This window comes from Siphateles boraxobius, unplaced genomic scaffold (assembly GCF_051911475.1).
Source record: "Siphateles boraxobius isolate OS27281-9 unplaced genomic scaffold, OSU_SipBor_1 22, whole genome shotgun sequence".
NCBI classification, from domain to species: Eukaryota; Metazoa; Chordata; class Actinopteri; order Cypriniformes; family Leuciscidae; genus Siphateles; species Siphateles boraxobius.
The window spans coordinates 13,363,857-13,385,178 of record NW_027508833.1 but is presented as its reverse complement, the minus strand read 5'-3'; the positions used below and the strand labels follow the sequence as shown (position 1 = coordinate 13,385,178).

Below are 21,322 nucleotides of genomic sequence, written 5' to 3'. Positions count from 1 at the left end.
CATTATGATTTTTCCCATATAATTAACTTGAATTTTGTAGCGTAGTGGCATTAACTGACCCAAATGATAAAAAGAGCATCAGTTATTTATAAAAGAAGCAAAGCCAGAGTTTGTTGTTTGGGGACTTGTTGGTATGATGCATAGATGTTACTCAAATATTTCAGAATAACAGTAGAAAGGAGAAGTTAAAGTAGTACAAATACGTTTTTTTAATAATATTTTAAATGAACATCTTACCTTAATTTGATCATAACTAGTTTCCTATATATGATCATTAATAATAAATGTTCAAAATAAAAAGTAAGGAGCTCAAGTGAAGAGCAAAGACCACATCTGATAAATGTGCAAGTCAGCTGTCTGAAATCTGAAAAAACATCAAAAATTAAACTGTTTCGGGAAACAGTTGCAACTGAAACACTATCGACATTTCTGAGAAAAGCAATTTTATGATTTATAAAAATGCCCATTAAACAAATTTCACAAAAAAAAGAAAAAAAGAAAGAAAGATGGTAATGTGGTATGCGACAGCGTGTCTAAGGTCCCTTCTTCATAAATATCAACTGAAAAGTTGCAGGGGAAATGCATACACTGTATAAATAAAGCATTCAATGAAACAGAAGTTATGTACATAACCTTCCCTGATCAGTTAAGGCCCAAGTGCAGAGGTTATGCAGTCATTCCCAATATCCCATAGTCTACTACACACTTTATGCCAAATGCAAAACAAGCATCCTGACACTTAGGCCATTTAATTATGTCTGCACTCACATATGGAAAGATAAGCAACTATTTAAAAAAAAAAAAAAAAAAAAAAAACCTCAAAATTTGTAGAACAATCTCAAAACTCATCTTGTAGAACAATCTTTTGATACATATGTACATAACTCCTGAATCCTGCCAGAGGCATCTTGTGATCAAAGTCCGTCATTTACAGTACACTGTAAAGTGCACTGGGGTAAGATGTTCATAAAAAGAGGTTTGGAGATTACTCTCTGTTTCTGCCAGAGCTGGACTGATGTTCAAAGCATTCCAAAGCCCTCGCTCCCCTCACTGATGGCCAGCTTCAGCAGCTTGTGGAGCTCCTCGTAGGAATCATACGTTGGGAGGCACAGCTGGTTAAAACTGAACAGGAAAGGAGTTAAACATGCAATCCCATTTTAAACATATATATTTTTTCCCTATAGATACTTCTGACAAAACTATATTCATGTTGCAAGAAATGTATAATTATATTTAACAATATTAAATACGGTTATAAGACTGATAGTTTTGATTCTGCATTGATGAATTTAGCTCCAACCCTGATCAAACTAATTTACCTGTAATTCTATTGTAACCCTAAAGACCTTGATTAATTTGTTCAGGTGTATTTGATTAGGGTTGGAATTAAACTCTCAGGAAACTTGTTCCATCTAGGGGTAGCATTAACTGTAAATTTTCTTTCATTGACTGAATGCTTTTAGCAGTGAGGAAAAATCTGAAGGCCATCCGTTTATTTTGACAGATTACAAACATTAAATATTGAAGAACAGTTGATATGGTGCATATATTTAGCAAAATGTTCCTCTCTAGAGTCTATTAATTTCACATTTAATTTGGTCCCTCTGTTGAAGTGAGGGAATGTTTGGTGTGTGTGTGTGTGCTCACCAGGTGTGTGCGGTGGGCAGCGTGCTGTGTGTGGGAGCTGCTATGATCTGGAAGGAGGGGCAGAGAGTGTTGAAGCCGCCAGGTGGGAGCTGTGAGGAGCCAGTGGTGAACTGTAACAAACGTGCCAGTTCTTCCTGTGTGAAGGATGACACTACTGCCCAGAACCACTTCATCACCTAAACAACAGGAAAATCAGAATAAATTCACACTTTCATCCCCTGCTGTGATCTCTCAGCATATTAATGTGAACTCATACACATTCCCAATATCAGACCATTATATACAAAATATACAACATAGATAGGCATTATCAGATATCATACTTTTATGAATACAGTGCTGTTAAAATGTTTGGCACCAGTCTGATTTTCTGGATTTTAGCATATTTTCAGTCTTCAAGCACAGCCTATAATGCATTTAATTGACCAGTCATAAACAAAAACACAAAACTGTCATGCATTAAATATATACAGTATATAACACCCAATGTTCCTGTGTGAAAAAGTGATTGCCCCCTAAGAGCCAATAAGAAACTACACTACCATTACCTTCAATATCATTTCGGTTACTAATGTAACCTCAGTTCCATGAGATAATGGGAACGAACACTGTGTCAGTTTTTGCTGATGGTATGGGAGAAACTCCGTTTCTCAGAATACTGAAGCCTGATCGTCTGTGCACGACAAATGGCATTTCAACCCACACAAAACTGTCTGGAATGCACTGCGTGCGTGCAGTAGCCAGGCCAGCTAAGCATAGCTCATTCCCGTTATCGCAGGGAACCAAGGTTACGTTAGTAACTGAAACGTTCCCTTTCAATAAGGTTCACTCGCATAGCGTCAGTTTTTGCTGACACTATTGTGAACGCAATCCAATAGCGTCCTGCTATGAGCCTAGAATGAAGACCATCCTTTGAGCACAGCCTGTGGGCACTTGGAACCAGGTCTCTTTTTAAGTTTATAATCAGGGGAAAATATATGGAGGCAAAGCCATAATTCACCAAACATAGCATGCTTGGGCTCTCAAGGCCAAAGCTCTGTGAGACATGGTATCCTAATCCATGTGGAGGGACGCAGGCTTTTGGGCAGTATTAGAGTGGCCGCATGTGAAGCAGGTCTAGAGGAACTGCTCAGGAGGCTTCTGCCATGAGGTCCAGCAGTTTCTGGAACGTTGTGAGGGGAAGAGAGACCCCAACTTTGAATGATCCCACAAGGGCTCTGAATTTTCTGAGGGCGCTCCGGTGAAAGCCAGGCCCAAATCAACTTATCAACTTGAGTAAGTACCCTCGAGTGACAGGTTGCAGCGCTGTGGTGGGGAGCTGTCACTTGTGATAGTGCAAAGAAGAGGAGAAGTGCTCTTCTCTTTATTTTTGAATTTTGATTTGCTATAATAGCGGTGAGGAGCTTGGGTTTGCATACTCTCGGTGGGGAGGACCCAGCATTGACAACAAATACAACGCCCCCAATGCTTGGAACTGAACATGGGGTTGGGAGGTCAACCCTCAACAATGCAAGTAAATCACTCGCATATGCGATAAATTTCACTGGGCGACTAAATAATGTCTATCATTAGCCATTGGCTAATAAATTCTTAGACTTTACTCGCCAGTGTGTGTTAGATGCCAAGTATAAGGTTAGCATAGATATTAGGGGTGTAACAATACATCGATATGGATCGATGCATCGATCAAAAGTCTAACGATACGATGCATCGATGCCACACACAAAATATCGATTATACGGTACCTTTATTTTGACACTCTCCACATCCTCACACGGAACTTTTCTCAGCTGAAATAGACACCTGACAAGATTGACAGAACCCTTTGTCACAAAAGCGGGTATTTTCCACTGTCAAGGCATCGCGACTTCATCTTTTACAGCAGAAACGACAAGCACCCTTGTTTGTGAAATCAACCCGAAAAGTCTGTGTTAGCGAATCAGTGCGCACTGCGCAGTATTCAGGTCGGGTGACAAGCCTGCTAGTCACTTTGAAAAGACGCGCTAGCTGCGAGGAGTTTCGTCAAAGCTGATTAAAAGTGATCGAGGATGGATTTCAACGAACTTGATGAACTTCATGGCGTAAAAGGAAAATAAGATCTGAAACTTTTTCACGGAATCTTGCTAAAACAGCAGATTAGTGGTGAGGGAAATGCTCTCTGTATCGCGTGTACGTTATTCACAACAACAAAGTTTGACAGGCGTCTAACGTTAGATGTCAGCTGAGGAGATTAACGTTACAACGATTAAGTGTTTTATTAAGTATCATAGCAATTACTAGGCTTTGTTTAACTCTGAAACATGAAATGTGGAGTTATCTGCTTTTGCCAGACACACACACAAAAAAAAAAAAAATATATATATATATATAAAATACTTTCAATGCACTTTTATTTGATCATTTACCTGTATTTTTTTGTTATTATTACTTAATCAAAACAACCTCTTCTGTTATAGTTCATTTGCAAAAACAGATAACTCCGTTCTTGTTCATTTTCATATAGGCTATCATGTTTTTTTTTTTACTTGTAACTTGTAACAAACAACTTGTAAATGTCCCAATTGGGAGAGGGTGTGCCATTTTCAAAGAGTTTAATTAAACTTTCATATATTTTTGGATGCATTTGTGAGTTAATAAACGTAACTGGTTGTGTAAACTTGGCACATAATATCTAAATATCGATAAATCGATTGATAACCCTGAATCGAATCGAATCGTAATCGTATCGCAGAATTTTTTGAGGTATCGGCAATAATCGTATCGCTGGCTGAGAGAATCGATATCGTATCGTATCGTGATGAACTGTCCGATTTACACCCCTAATAGATATATTTTCACTCGTTTAACACACTGTGAGTGCTTAAGAGTTTCGCTCTCCGTCAACAAACTGTACCTGTATTTGACGTACCATAAACTCTAATGTGAAGGCGCACGACTCGCCGTCCCGTTTCTCTCATGCAAAAGAGAGTGCGAGAGTCTTACATACCAAGCAAAATTGACGCGCTACATGTAAACGTTATTCTTGTTTGTATTTTTATAAGTTCATGTAGAATTATTCAGCTTTTAAGAACAAGCAGACGATATGCCGGTTTCTCCGGTAGTGGGCGGATCTAATGCACAAAAGGCAATCATCCCAGTTTTAATTTCAGCAAATCAGTTTGAGCAAATGCTGACAACATGATTAACATTCATGAACCCAGCAGCTTATGCGTGTTGTAGGCTATATTGATATTATTAGTAGCAAAATTATTAATAGGATTGTAATCTTTTAATAATAATTACTATAATCAATTACTATCTTTTTTTTACTATCAATTACTTATCAATTATTATCTTTTATTTTTACAGAAACACTGAATGACCAGCAATATCTAAAGTACCACCAGTCTTAAGTTCAGTTAAAAAGACAAACATGCATTCATGCATGATTATCAGGTTTTAGTTCTTATTACTAAAGCTCTATCATTAAATAATGCTTGATTATCATAATATCATAATAAAATGCTTGATTTACTGATGATATACATCTTCTGAAAATTTCTGAACTAAAGACACGCATCCACACTTTAATTGAGGTTAATTGTAAGAGTGCAAGGGCTTAAGATACTGCTTTGAATGCGACTAGCTTAGTAAACTCTGTACATTGTTCAGTTCCAGCTGTAGAGCCCGTGCAGCAGGGCAATTGGGTGACGGTGAGACGCTGTAGTCGTGGCACAAAACACCGCTCTTCCGTTCCGATTACAACATTAAACAGGTTCTTCCCACTCAGTGAAACACCCACTGAGAATCCTGTTGAATGTGCCCTAGTTATTGCCGATTCTATTACACGGAACGTGAAAATAGAGACACCAGGCACACATGTTTGCCGGGAGTCAGAGCGCCTGACATCAAAGCAAATTTAAAAGTGCTGGCTAATGCTAATCGTAAATTCTCTAAGATTATTATTCACGTTGGCACTAATGATGTTCGACTTCGCCAGTTGGAGATCACTAAAATTAACGTTAAAGTGGTGTGTGAACTCGCAAGTACGATGTCAGGCACTGTAATTTCCTCTGGCCCCCTTCCTGTTCGCCGGAGTGTAAGTAAGCAGCAAGCTTTATCTATATAGCACCTTTCACAGACAAGAGAGGTCACAAAGTGCTTCACAGTATATGAAAAATAGAAAATATAAAACAAATAAAAACAACAACATACATAACATAAAAAAAACATATGGTTAGTTAAATGCTTGTCTAAACAGATGTGTCTTAAGGTGTTTTCTAGAAGTTTCCACAGAGTCCAAAGCCACCACACAGAAAGCACGATCACCTCTTGTTTTAAAACGTGTTCTGGGAACAGTTAAAAGGTCTTGGCCTGAAGACCTTAATGAGCGACCAGAAGTGTGTGTGTGCAATAGATCCTGGATGTAAGAGGGAGCTTGACCATGCAAGGCTCTGTAAGTAATGGTTAAAATTTTAAACTGCACTCTAAAACTAATTGGAAGCCAATGAAGAGCCTTAAGCACAGGTGTAATATGTGATCTCCTGTTGATCTTTGACAAAAGTCTTGCAGTTTGTCCATGGAGGATTTGTTTAAACAAGTGTACAGTACATTGCAATAATCCAAACGAGAGGAAATAAAAGCATGAACAAGCATCTCCATCTCTTCTTTAGAAACCACAGATCTAATCTTTGCGATGTTCCTGAGATGGAAATGACAGGAACGAACCACAGTTTTAACATGACTGCTAAAACACACAGATTTATCAAAAATGACACCCAGATTTCACACAACATTACAGTCTGAGGATGATAGAGCCCCAATGGCCTGCCTAATCTTAGGAGTAATGTTGTCTGGAGCAAAAATCAGCACCTCAGTTTTGTCTGAATTTAGTTGCAAAAAATTGTCTGCCATCCATTTATTAAAGGGCACCTATTATGCAAAATTCACTTTTACTTGGTGTTTGAACATAAATGTGTGTTGGCAGTATGTGAGCAAAATCACCCTAGAATGATAAAAATCCACCCAGTGTTTTTTTTACAATCTCAATAAATCATAAGCACTGTCTCAGAACGAGCTGTTCTAAGATTCGGCTCAATGTGACGTAGACTTGAGCAAGCCCCACCGACGTGGTTTGATTGACACTGTGGTTTTGGCATAGACCCCGCCCTCGGTGATCTGTTTACCATCCTCCAGTGTTTCAATGATAGCCGGTGTTCTGACGATTTGTGCTGCCTTGTCGAAAATGTCTCCTAAGAAACATAAGTGTTCTGTTGTGGGATGTAATAATGTTCATAGTAGTTTTCACTTACTTCCGACATCAGAGCCACTGAAAACGCAGAGGATGGATTTTATTTAGGAAGGAAAGGCGCCACTTAAACTTCCAAAATACATTTATGTTTGCCCGAATCATTTTCTGACAGACTGTGTTGTGAACGAGGGTCAATTCAAAGCAGGTCTTGCTTCAAAGTGAATCCTCAAGTGTGGATCGTTGCCTACTGTTCGCGATCCAACGTCACCTCCAGTAGAAGTAAGTGTATTTTATGATTTTTGAGCAAATAGTCATTTCAGTCGATGTCAGCCAATTCAACAGCAAATGCATCTAAAGTTGTTGTCGTCGTAGGATGTCTGTGTAATAATTTAAACCTTGTTTGTATAGTGTGTAACCACACGTTTATAAATATATTTTTTAAAGATATTGTATTAAAAACTGTGCATGTTTTCTGTAAAGACAAGACATCAAAATTGCTGTTTCATCCGTCTTGTAACCTTCCATACAACAAATAGCGTCAGACAGTTTTATGTCACCTATTATTTTTTGCAACAATTACAAATGTAAATAAATTAATACCTGTTCTATCTCCCTGCAGCATATATTTTCTTGTTCTGTAGCCATCTTCTCACATTTGCCACATAAGCACCTGTACGACAAGTAATGTAAACATGACGCAACAGGTCCCTCGCATAAATGTAATTTCGTTTGCACGTAGCAAACGTTATCACAGTATTTGTGTTTGTAGTTTCAAAAAATTGCGCCAACGTTATCACAGTTTGTGTGTGTCTGTGTGTGTGTTGCACATCCATAATTGCAAAGGGGACGCGATTACAACTCTATAAGTACATACATGTATCAAATAACCATTCCGAGACGTCCTGGTCCATTCTCAGTCGTGTTTCTTCTGCTGGAGTCTCTTCATCATCTGGGTCTGATTCCGGTTCAAACATGTACGGCTGAATGCCATACAAAACAGCGCGTCTCTCACTCTCAGCCATTCTGCTTCTACCGCCTGTTTATTGCCATAGGTTTGCAAGTTACGCCCTCATCCAAAGGCTGGGCGGGGATATGCAGCTCATTTACATTTAAGGTGGTAGACACAAAAACAGCTCTTTTTAAAACAGGCCCCAAAAATGACATTTTCACATGGTTATAATAAATTAATTGTCGTGTATTTTGTGCTGAAACTTCACAAATACATTCTGGGGACGCCCGAGACCAATATTACATCTTGTAAAAAGGGGCATAATAGGTGCCCTTTAATGGAGGCTAAGCAATTGTGCAACAAGGACAGTTTGTCTAGCTTATCAGGGCTAAAAGATAAATATAATTGGATATCATCCGCATAACAAAGGTAAGATATTTCTCCAAAACTACCAATAATCTCCCTGAGAGGATGCATACAGACTGAACAGCAGGGGGCTGAGCACAGAACCCTGGGGCACACCACAGGACAGAGAGGCAGAGTCTGACATATATGTACCTATAGACACAGAGAAACTCCTGTCTGAGAGATAGGAGGAAAACCAATCCAGAGCTGATCCAGTAATACCTACAGTTGTATTCAGTCTATCAATCAGAGTTCAGTGATATACAGTATCAAATGCTGCACTGAGATCTAATAGAACCAACACAGAACATTTACCCCAATCAGCAGCCATCAAAATACCATTTGAGACCCTAAGGAGGGCAGTCTCAGTTGAATGTTTTTTACGAAAACCAGATTGAAACTTATCAAAGATATTATGAGAATCCAAAATATTATTCAGCTGGTTTGCAACAACCTTTTCTAGAATTTTAGAAAGAAACGGCAATTTAGAAATAGGCCTATAGTTTCCAAATGAAGCTGCAGCAAGATTGTATTTTTTCAAGATAGGCTGGACAACAGCATGCTTAAAACAGCAAGGGACCTGGCCCAGCTGAAGAGATAAGTTTAAAATTGAAACCAAACACGGGCCAAGATGATGTATGGATTTTAAAAGCAAAGATGTAGGTGAAATATCAACAGGGCTTTGAGAAGGTATCATCGTGCCCACTAATTTAATGATGTCATTCAGGGTAATGGGGCAGAAGGAGTCCAGTATTGAAGGTCTGTGATGTTTAACTATATGTGGTTTTGCTGATGAAACAATGCCTGCCCTGACAGCTCCAACCTTGTCCACAAAATTAAACAAAAAGTGGTTACAGTCAACATTTGAAAACACAGGGACAACACATGCAGCAGGAGAAACAATGTTGTTAATAGTTTCAAAGAGAGTTGGTAATAGTTTCAAAAATTTAGGATTTTTTTTAGAGGCAGATATCAGATTAGTAAAATAAGAGGCTCTAGCATCTTTAATCATTTCGTTGAAGTCCATTAAGAGCTCTTTAAGATATAGGCGGTGTACTTGTAGCTGAGTCGCTTTCCATAAGCGCTCAGTTCTCCGACAGACACGCCTTAAGCTGCGAATGGCGTCATTCATCCACGTGGATGTATTAACAGAGGGAATTTCACTAGTTTTAAGGGGCGCCACTTTGTCCAACAGCAGGGTGCAGTGATCATTAAAAGCCTGTGCACAAGCATCCACGTCATTCGAACTAAGAACCGAGCTTGAATCAAATGCGGCTGAACATTTCTCAACAGTAAGCTGGTTAATCAAACGTGAGCAGGATGCTCGTTTAGCAGGGAGAGGATCCTCATCACAAACAATATCAAATAAGATGCAACTGTGATCACTAACAAATACATCTTCGATACAGACATTATTAATGTTTACACCATGAGAAAGAACAAGGTCGAGCGTATGTCCCTTGCTGTGCGTATGACCAGAGACATGCTGAATAAAGTTAAAAGATTCAGTAATATTTACAAATTCAGAAGCATTTTTACAAGTATTATCATCCACATGGATATTAAAATCCCCAACAATAATCACTCTGTCCAGCTTATTAATAGATGACAGGAAGTCAGAAAAATCAGTAAGAAGTTAGAAAAATCAGTAAGAAAAGAGGTCGCTGGCCCAGGTGGCCGATAAACTAGAATACAATAAAATGTATTTGAACAACCAAGCTTAGTCATCTGTAGTTCAAAAGAAGAGTATGTGATGGTGTTCACTGACTGACAGATAAAACGTTTTATAAAAACCACCGCAAGACTTCCAACCCCAGGCCTTTAAAATTACAATCCACAGGACAGAGCTTATTTAAGTGATAGTATTCCATATCCCGTTGCCAAGTCTCCGTGAGCAACATGAAGTCCATGCTTTTGGAAGTAAATAAATCGCTGAGCAAAAGAGACTTGTTTCAATTGAACGGGCATTTATCAGACCCATCCTGAGCGGTGCAGGAACAGCTGAAGCAGAAAAAGAAGCTCGCGGCAGTGGTAGGGTTTCTCCAGTACACCGGGACCAGAGCCCTGGGGACGTCAGGGAAGACAAAACGAAGACATGAAGGTCTGGAGTCGCAGTCCAGGACCTTCAAGTCCTACTTGAAGAGTTTTTTCAGTTGAATCTGCCTCCCTGCCCTTTTCCCTCGCTTTCTCCGCCGTCTATTTGTAGGTCGTATTAGGCCCTCTCCATGCCGCATACAGACAGCAGTTGCAGTCGGACGTATGAACGGGGCTACAAACTCGCCTGTACCACTCCAGGTACATCCGTCACCGCACTCCGCCATGCAGGATCGGATCAACAGCATTGTTTGGCGATCGTACAGCCATGCAGTAGACACAACATTTGTTGACAAACTTAGTAGCAATATGACGCAAAAAACAAACAAAACAAGTCGGGACAAACAACCAGCCGCAGAGGCAAAGCCAAACACAGGCGCCATCCCGGAACCGGTCTCTCACACCATGTGAGATGAGATACTTAGTAGACTGTCCTCACTCAATGGCTGGCTGTTTAAGTGGTGTCTTCAAAATAATATAGAATTCATAGACAATCGGAAAAGTTTTTGGGGCAGACCTGAACTGTTGAAAAGAGATGGTATTCATCCCTCTTGGGATGGTGCTGCTCTTCTCTCTAGTAATATGGCACATAGTCTCAGTACTCAAAAATGAACTGGGGCCCAGGTCAGGAAGCAGACAGACTAGCTAAACCGATCGTCTGCTAGCTGTCTCACGTCACTGAGGTCAGATAAATCCCATCACAAAGAGACTCTGTCACCTAGATATCATCATATAGAGACTGTGTCTGTTCCCCGTATTAGGAAATACAAAAACATTCCAACCCAGCTTAGGTTGCTGAATATTCAATCTCTTACTTCAAAAGCACTTATTGTTAATGAAAAGATCACAGACTATAACCTTGATGTGCTGTTGTAACAATGTTCGGGGGAAGAAGGAGGCGGGAACCGGCGAACATTCAAAATACTTTATTAAAATAAAACAAACAAACCAAAAATACCGCCAGCAGCCCCTCGCGGAAGACTGCTGGCTACCGAAAATAAACATAAAAGGATCCGCCAGCAGCCCCTCGCAGACGACTGCTGGCTACCCAAAATAAAATACAAATACAGAAACCAAACACAACCAAAACACAGGCCTGTTCCTCTCTCGATCATCAACGTCGTCGCTCCTCCTTTATGCTTCCGCTCCTCCGTGAGAGATGCAGGACCGGTGCGTCTCACAGGTGTCGCTCATTAACATTCAAGCCACCGGCCTCGCTCCGTTCTCTCACGTCCCTCGGCCTCGTCCTATTCGCCACATACCACCATCGCCCCTCACAGGCCAGGGGGTACCCACCAGACTGTGCCTACTCCCCTGTGCGGTCTCCTCCGCGGTGCCTGGCGGTGATGCTGGGTAGCCCTCGGAGGACGGCTCGACACTCCTCCGCTGCCCGGTGGACGGCGACGGCTCCTTGGGCTCTAGGGCAGCCGGCAGTGAGTCCCCCGCTCCCTGCTCCTCCCTCCGGCGGATGGCAGCAGGCTCCGGCCCTCGGCGAGCGACGGTGACTCCTCCGCTCCCTCCCAGACGGCAGCCGCCCCTTCAACTCCCAGGCGGCCGGCAGCGAGCTCGATAATTTATTATTTAGACAATAATAACAAAGGGTTAGGATTATCACAAATAACCACAAGATTACTCTCATCGCTCTCATGGAGACGCTCTCATGACGCTCATCATTCATTAAATCGTCTATTCCAACATATTCCACCATTGTGGAGCGCGCTTACTGCATGACATGGAGGCGCCGGTGACTTGCATCACTTGCATTTTCCTATCAACAGTGGAAACAACTTAAAATACTCCCTAATTTTTGTTCATACAGAAAAGAATAATACATCATTCGCAACTTTTTTTTTATTTGTGTAAACTCACGATAACAAGAAAACGATGTGCTTTTGTAAAATAACTTTCATGCTCTCGGTGAACTGGAGCGCGTCTCAAATGAACTGAAAAACAGCGTATACTAGCCTCACAGTCACAGACATTCGAAAAATACCTATATAAAGCTTTAAATGTCCACTTTTAAACTAACAAATTAGAATTGAAAGCAAATACCGTCTTATTATGTAATCCGTATGAAAGGTGCATTTCTCTCTAAAGGTGCATCCCCTTTACAGCGGAGATAGAGATATGTTAGCTGCCTGATTTAGAAAACATTATTATTAATAAACAATTAAAAAGCCTCGTTATTTGTTCGGACACATTTATTATCATTAGCCTACTTTTGCCGGTGCTTTGCGGCAAGATTTATGCATGCGCTTTAGTATGGGAGGCTATATTCCTCCATGCACCCAGTATTTAAGAAGAAATTAATATAACGTGCGATTAGTCAACTAATTGCTTAAATGAATGACTATAGTCGACTAGAAAAATCTTTAGTCAATGGCAACTCTAATCAATAAACATTATTTACTTAGTAGCCTAATTAGTATCCAGCTCTTAACATTAAAAGTTGAGTTAACATAATTAGTTAATGAACTAATAAAATGATCAAATAAAGATTAAATTAAGATGCTAAGCATATTGCTATATTTGCAAAAAAAAATTTGCCACAGTGGCTGGTGGTCAAAAAAGTTAGGCTCTGTATGTGAAAATTTTTACACGAAATTTATTTCGGTTCATGGTGAAAATTCACGGAAAGGAAAGCTGTTTGTTTTCTTCATTATACAAGCAATGATTTGTTTTTATTGTGAGTGGCTATAAAAAAATAATAATAAACCATTCACAGATTTGAATGATCCTTGGCTGAATGATCCGTGCTGAATTGGTCTGGTCTGACTCAGTTCATCATTGATTGGGAGAGAACAGTTCAAACTCACTGGCTGTGTAAAACAGTGGGCGTGGCTCATAATACTATTCGCAAAATGCCGTAAAATAACGCGCGCTCTCAACCAAAACAGCATTTTTTACGGCATCATATGGCGAGATGAACGGCGTAAAAAGCGGCGCTTTCCATGCCCACTAAAACGGCGTGGAATATGGCGTCATTGATGTATTTTGCGCGTTTTTTACAGAGTTTGTAATTACAACGGCGTAAAAAACGTAGAAAATACGGGTTAAAACGCCGTACTTGACGGAGTTTGGCTGTAAACGCGATTAATGTATAGCGTAATTCTGACCCTCTTGGCTTGCCATACAAGGCTTTACTCCGTGTCAGCGCGCGCTCTGATCGGTAAAGGGGCAGAGATTTCAGAGCTCCGTTTATTAAGGGGGGGGGGGGGGGGGGGTGCACAGACCTCTCCCGAATCATCTCCAGCAGCAGCAGCAGCCTCCGGAGCACCACTAACTCCGCCTCCGTTTCCCTCGTAAGCTGATATTAGTATTTAAACATTCTCTATGATAAAAAATGTTTGTAAAAAATATTTTAATCACGGTTTTGGTGGTTATAGAGTTCTAATGACGGTGTTCAAATACATAACATCAGACTAACGTTAGCCAGCTTATAGTATCATGATTCAGTACGCTAGTTCGTATATATTTGAGATACATTATGGTTTTTTATTAATCGAGCAGCAGAAAAATAATCGTTATATTAATCGTCCAATTAGTCGTTAGATTAGTCGACTAATCGATAAAATAGTCGCCCGACTAATCGTTTAATTAATAATCGTTTACCCCAGCCCTATTCGCCACAGCTGTGTTTGACAGAAACCTGGCTAAAACTAAACAATTACCTTACTTTAAATGAATCCACCCACCAAGATTAGGATTATAAACATGAACCTCGTTTGAAGGCAAAGGGGTCAGTGTTTCTGTAATATTTTCCAATTACTAAGAAGTCTAGTTTCAAATATAATTCTTTTGAAGTGTTAGTGCTTAATGTAACAATATCTAGTGTAAATGATAAATCACGTTTGAGATTTGTGCTGGCTAATGTATACAGGCCACCAGGGCACCATACTGACTTTATCAAAGGATTTGCAGATTTTCTATCAGAGTTAGTAGTGGCTGCAGATAAAGCCCTAATTGTTGGTGATTTTAATATACATGTAGATAACAAAAAAGATACATAGGGATTGAAAACACCGTGTCAGGACCTACTCATTGTCGTGATCATACTCTAGATCTAATATTATCACATGGAATCAATGTTGATGCCGTTGAAATTCTGCAGCAGAGCGATGACATCTCAGATCATTATCTAGTCTCGTGTAAACTTCATTAAGCCAAGTCTGCAAAGCAGACTCCGTGTTACAAATATGTTAGACCTATCAGTTCTGCCACTAAAGATTGCTTTATTAAGTGAAAGTGACAGGTGATGGCCAAGTATGGTAACCCATGCTTGGAATTTGACCTCTGCATTTAACCCATCCAAGTAAGTGCACACACATTAGGAGCAGAGTAGTGAGTAGTGAACACACACACACGGCAAACATGGATACACACACCCGGAGCAGCGGGCAGCCTTGAGTGGCGCCCTGGGAGCGATTGGGGGTTAGGTGCCTTGCTCAAGGACACCTCAGTCATATTCCTGCCGGTACTGGAATCGAACCAGCAACCTTTGGGTCACCAGTCCAACTCTGTTACCATTAGGTCATGACTGCCTTATGAATATTAATAATCTTCCTGATCAGTTTCATTATCTCAGCATCCCAGATAGCTTAGAAGAACTCGATATTGCGACAGAATCTTTTAACTCTCTCTTTTCCAGCACTTTAGACACAGTTGCTCCTTTGGACTTAAAGAAGATTAAAGAAAATAGTCCAACGCCATGGTACAACGAGCACACTCAGGCTCTTAAGAGAGCGGCCAGAAAAATGGAGCGCAACTGGAAGAAAACAAAACTAGAGACACTCGCATTTCATGGAAAGAGAGCACGATTGCATACAGAGAGGCCTTAAAAGCTGCTAGATCTGCTTATTTTTCAACCGCATTAGAAGAAAATAAACAAAACCCTAAGTATTTATTTGAAACAGTAGCAAAACTAATGAAAAATAAAGCTTCAACCCCAGATGTTTCCAAGCAGCACAGCAGTAATGACTTTATGAACTTCTTATGAACTTGCCCGATTTCTCCTTGTGTGTGGTGCCCCCGGGGACAAATGAGCACGCAGCCTGTGGACTGTGGCGTGTAGCCAATCAGAAAGCAAGGTGACGAGGCGCAGAGGAAGCACCGGGAAACAAAATCAAAACAGCCGTCCATGCTTGCATTGTCTCCACTTCTTTGACCATCGCCTTTTCTTTTGATAATTTTTTGTTTGGTTAAAAACAAACTACAAACTATCGCCACTGCATCCTCCTCGTCCGCCATGATTGTTTACTCTGAAGTCACGTTTGATCTCGAGGGATTTTGCGAGATTTTCCGTCTGACCTGGGAATGCTCAAGAGTCAAATCGGTTTGTGTGTGATGTGTTGATTTTGCCGTGTGACTGCGCACCACACACTGTAGGACCAAAACTGTTAGACCCGTGATTTTTTAATCGCCATGTTTGGGGTCTCTCAGGTTTGGAAAATCGGCAGACAATTTTAAAATCGTCCCGTGTGAACCAGGCTTTAGACTAAAGACCACTAAAGACTAAAGAAAATAGACCACACACTACTGAACGATATGCTTCCAGAGGTCATAGATCCTCTTCTTAATAACATTAATTCATCTTTGTCATTAGGATACGTACCAAAAACTTTTAGGCTGGCTATAATTAAACCGCTTGTTAAAAAAACACAACTTGATCCTACAGAATTAGTAAATTACAGGCGATCTCGAATCTACCTTTTATTTTAAAAGATACTAGAAAATGCAGTATCTTCACAACTATGTTCCTTTTTAGAAAGAAATGATATCTGTGAGGATTTTCAATCAGGATTTAGACCGTACCATAGTACTGAAACAGCTCTCATTAGAGTCACAAATGATTTGCTCTTATCATCCGATCGTGGTTGTATCTCTCTATTAGTGTTACTCGATCTTAGTGCTGCATTTGATACTATCGACCACAACATTCTTTTAAATAGACTCGAAAATTATGTTGGCATTAGTGGAATTGCACTAGCATGGTTTAAATCAGTGGTCCTCAACTCCAGTCCTCGGGACCCACTGCTCTGCACATTTTGTATGTCTCTCTTATCTGACACACTCAGTTCAGATCAAGGAGTCTCTCCTAACGAGCTGGTGATCTGAATCAGGTGTGTTAAGGAGACATAAAAAATCTGCAGAGCAGTGGGTCCCGAGGACTGGAGTTGAGAACCACTGGTTTAAATCATACTTATCTGACCGTAATCAGTTTGTAGCAATAAATGAAGAGATATCTTATCGATCAAAAGTTCAGTATGGTGTACCACAAGGCTCAGTACTAGGACTGTTGCTGTTCACTCTGTACAAGCTAATCCTTAGGGTATATGATTAGGAAACATGGCATTAGTTTTTAATGTTATGCTGATGATACTATATTTCTTCACTCCCTGATGAAACTTACCAATTCACAAAATTAACGGAATGCATAGCAGATATAAAAAACTGGATGACTAAATTTCCTACTAAATTCTGAAAAAACAGAGATTCTAATTATTGGACAAAAAACGTCCTCACGTAATAACCTAGAATACTTTATTACTTAACACTTGATGCACTTGATGCACCAAGCTTGAACACCATAACACTTGATGGCTGCTCTGTCATGTCCTCGTCGTCGGTTAGGAATCTGTGTGTGCTCTTTGATACAAATCATTCATTTGAAAGTCACGCGTCTAGTATCTGTAAAACCGCAGTTTTTCATCTTAAAAATATATCTAAATTACGTCATATGCTCTCAATGAAAAATGCAGAACAATTAGTTGATGCGTTCGTGATATCAAGGCTGGATTATTGTAATGCTATTATGGGTGGTTGGCCTGCAAGCTTAATAAAACAAACTACAGCTGGTCCAAAACGCAGCAGCTAGAGTTCTTACCAGAACCAGGAAGTATGACCATTAGCCCGGTCCTGTCAACACTACATTGGCTCCCAATTAAAAATGGTATAAATTTTAAAATATTGCTGATTACTTACAAAGCACTAAATGGTTTAGCTCTGCAGTACTTGAGCGAGCTCTTAATACATTATAGTCCTTCACGTCTATTGCAATCTCAAAACTCCGGCCAGTTGATAATACCTAGAATATCAAAATCGACTGCTGGCGGAAGATCCATTTCCTATTTAGCACCAAAACTTTGGAATAATCTTCCTAACATTGTCCGGGAAGCAGACACACTCTGTCAGTTCAAATCTAGACTAAAAACACATCTCTTTGGCCTAGCATATACATAATACATTATAGACTTCTATAATTCAATGTTAGGCTGCATAGTTTAGATCAGCTGGGACCGGGAACACTTCCCATAAATCCTTATGTACTTGGTAGATCATAAAAAGGATGGGGTCTACGCTAATATTAGTCTCTCTGTTTATCCCGAGGTTTACCGCAGCTAGCCGGATCCAGGCCGTATCCAGATCTGAGAAGGACCAGTGCCTGGACAAGACGACAACGCAGTCCTGAAGTGTCAAATAGTCTCTCCCCTGTGAAGGCCTCCTTTATTTTACCTCTGTACATATAAAAAGTTGTTGGGATAACTATTTATTTATTAGTAGGTGTGCTATACTTTTATTATTTAGAAAGTGACCAATAATTTGTGATCAATATTTTATATGTAGATTGATTTCTCCTCTCTAAACTGTTTCTCAAGTGGATACTTCTCTCATCACCACTGCTGCTACGTGAGACCGAGGCCTGTCATGAGAGTCACACAGAACCGTGGTTTTTAACCTATGGGCCACGGTCCACTTTATTACGATTGCAATAAAGGTGAAGACGATTACAGTGACATACAGGAGTCGTACATTAGGCATTCGCAAGCCCGTTATTACTGATGCACAAACAAACCGTGTATGTGCGCTCTCGGCTCACTGATCGCTAAAACGTATTTCTGCATAGTTCAATATATTCACGTAATTGTCATAATAAATGTTCTGTGAGTGTTTTATAATGGATGCTCGCCAAAGAAGCATGTTTTAGAGAAGTTTGTCAGGATCAGTGTGGTGTTTATGTACACGTGAACATCAGACGATCCAAACATAGACACGATTGCTTGTTCAGACAGAAAAACTGTTCACTGATAACATAGATCCTTCAGATCGCTGAGTTTCCACACATTCTTAATGTTTTTATTTTTCATTTGTATTTTGGTGTGTTTAATAATTCAGAATGGATCCATATAGTATGCAGTCCTTTGGCATGCATTGTATAGATAAGCTAGATATTAGTCATTAATGTCATTAATAGACATTATCTATTCTGTTTCTGTACCAGAGAATTTCTCTTCCTCTGAGGCGGAGACGGAGCAACTCCGGAGCAAAAAGTGCCTTGTTCACACACAGCTTCAGTCAGGCCTGGTTCTACGGGTTGCACCCTCAAAGCGCTAAGCACCCTCAAACTCAAGCAAGAGCACCCGCAGCTGATAATGTAATAATATATTGGCAAAACAGATTTGCCAAATGCTCCCATGCGCTCTGGAGAACGTAAAATTAATCTATGTTCAAAGTGTTTTTGCAGCGGTGACCAATGTAGCCAATCACCGACATAGTTGATTTCTTGAATGTAATGGCGAACCAGAGGTATTTAAGTTAGTCAGAGTCTCACCCACTGATCTATATAGAATGTCTGGATAGCTCATGACGTCATAAACAGTGAGCCACCCTTGGTATTCCCCAGTGAGCTCACGCGTTCTATTGAATCAATAGTATGGAAGTAAAATAATGCCAAATGTTTTTAAAACAAAAAGCATGTTGAATTGTACTTCTTGAAAAAAAACATGCATTGCATTAACCCTGCTTGTATTTTAATGCATTGTATTTTTAGGGCTTGCATTTTTATGGGCTGAAATTTAGCATGGTTGAATATTTAAGCTCTGAATATTTAAATTCGAAACATTTCAAACACGTTTTCATTAGTAAAATTTCAACAATCCATATTTACCTTTCATATTTCACTTCCAAAATATTCAAACTGATTAAAAATACAACCTATAATATTCAACAGGCGGTTTTCGATCCATTTTATTTTGCTTTGCAAATTCGCTTCCACAAATTCAGTGGTTCAAATTCAACAGTAAATTCAACGTTGACATCCAGGAACTGCAGGGAAAGCAGTAGATTACTATGCATAATCTCCATCTGCTGTTAGTCGAACTCACCAGTTTTCTTATCACTTAATACTTAAAGCTACACTGTGTAACTTTTTTAGTGTATTCTTAGCTAAAAACACTAAGTTCTTTCAAAAATATATGTGCTCATTAATGTATATTTACTTCGTTCAAGTAATAAAGTATTCTCGTGAGTGTATAATATGCCATTGAAAATACATACGGGTGGGGGGTTCTAATGTCGGTCGCCATGTTGCCCCTCCATCTTGAAAGAACATTAGCCAAAGAGGGACATACGGTTAATTCAAGCTTCACCTTTCACTCATGGACGAGGTCGAACTGGAAGCCATGCTAATCTTGGACTACATTGGCCACCGTAGGAGTTAAAACGAAATCGGAATTGAGAGGAACAGAAACTAATATTCACTGGATGGTCATATACCTTTTCACCGCTAGATGGGGGTAAAAATCACACAGTGTAGCTTTAACCGTTAGATATTATGAAATAAAGAAAAAAAAGAAAAGAAAAACGGCCAAACATGTCGCCCAAAAAAATCTGCATCATATATCGGCATCGGCTGCCCTGAATTCTAAAAATCGGCATCGGCATATCGGTCGACTAGACTAGAGTTGCAACTAACGATTATTTTGATAGATTTTATTTCCTAAATGAACCGATAAAGAAAAACAAAAACACAGTCTAAATGTTAATTGTTAATGCATGTAGAAAACATGCATTCATCTGAACAACATTAAATTACATTTATTCTGCCCTTTATAGTTACTGGTCTCATACCCGTTACATGTAGCATTTTAAACCTACATTTAGTGTTCAATAAAATTCATATTTAAATAGCAAATGCATATTTTAGTCTGAATTATTGCACTCCATTCTACTGGACTTCATGTGATTTTCGCACGTACTCCTGCCAGTGCTTGTTCTGTGAAGTTGGACAGAAACTTGCCTGCTGTCAGGACAAGCCCTTGTGCAAAATGGAAATGTTTGCATGACTTTCTAAGGATATAACCATAAAGATGTAACTTCGGCACTGGGGAATGCATTATAGTTTTTTACAGGCGCAAGGACACATTTCTCAATACTTAGGTCACTTTTTCAAAACTCTTCACACAGTGAGCACAACAGAAGTACATGTGGACTAAAGTGTGGATTATCATTACTTTGCCAAAAAATGCATTCCATGACTACATCTTTCAAATTACATTAATTATTTTCTCACTTTGACAACAACCGCCAAAACTCTGTCTACTTAAAGGCCAATTTGTACATGCTTACCTACTGTTTTCACCACTTGTTAACTTAAGTTCAAAACAATAACAATTACAAAACTGAATATGAGAGCAATTTGATACATTTCTACAGTACTATTGTAATGAAATATACACTCACCTAAAGGATTATTAGGAACACCATAATAATACTGTGTTTGACCCCCTTTCGCCTTCAGAACTGCCTTAATTTTTCATGGCATTGATTCAACAAGGTGCTGAAAGCATTCTTTAGAAATGTTGGTCCATATTGATAGGATAGCATCTTGCAGTTGATGGAGATTTGTGGGATGCACATCCAGGGCACAAAGCTCCCGTGTGTCAAGAAAACATGCCCCACACCATTACACCACCATCAGCGCTGCATACCTCGGTTGTAACGAGTGGTTATTTCAGTCTAAGTTGCTCTTCTATCAGCTTGAATCAGTCGGCCCATTCTCCTCTGACCTCTAGCATCAACAAGGCATTTTTCGCCCACAGGACTGCCGCATACTGGATGTTTTTCCCTTTTCACACCATTCTTTGTAAACCCTAGAAATGGTTGTGCGTGAACATCCCAGTAACTGAGCAGATTGTGAAATACTCAGACCGGCCCGTCTG

General features: G+C 39.8%; 1 protein-coding gene across 8 annotated transcripts in view; it reads right to left on the bottom strand.

The window, feature by feature from the left end:
• Nucleotides 1-845: 845 nt before the first annotated feature.
• The window catches only part of arel1 (apoptosis resistant E3 ubiquitin protein ligase 1), a 200,835-nt gene continuing 180,358 nt past the window's right edge, over nucleotides 846-21,322 (bottom strand). For all 8 annotated transcript variants that reach the window (XM_077238654.1, XM_077238653.1, XM_077238660.1 and 5 more), the window contains 2 exons: nucleotides 1,648-1,823; nucleotides 846-1,122 (listed from right to left, as the gene is read on the bottom strand). In XM_077238654.1, coding sequence (XP_077094769.1) covers nucleotides 1,020-1,122; nucleotides 1,648-1,823 — 279 coding nt within the window. In that variant the 3' untranslated portion in view covers nucleotides 846-1,019. The remainder of the gene's footprint in view (nucleotides 1,123-1,647; nucleotides 1,824-21,322) is intronic.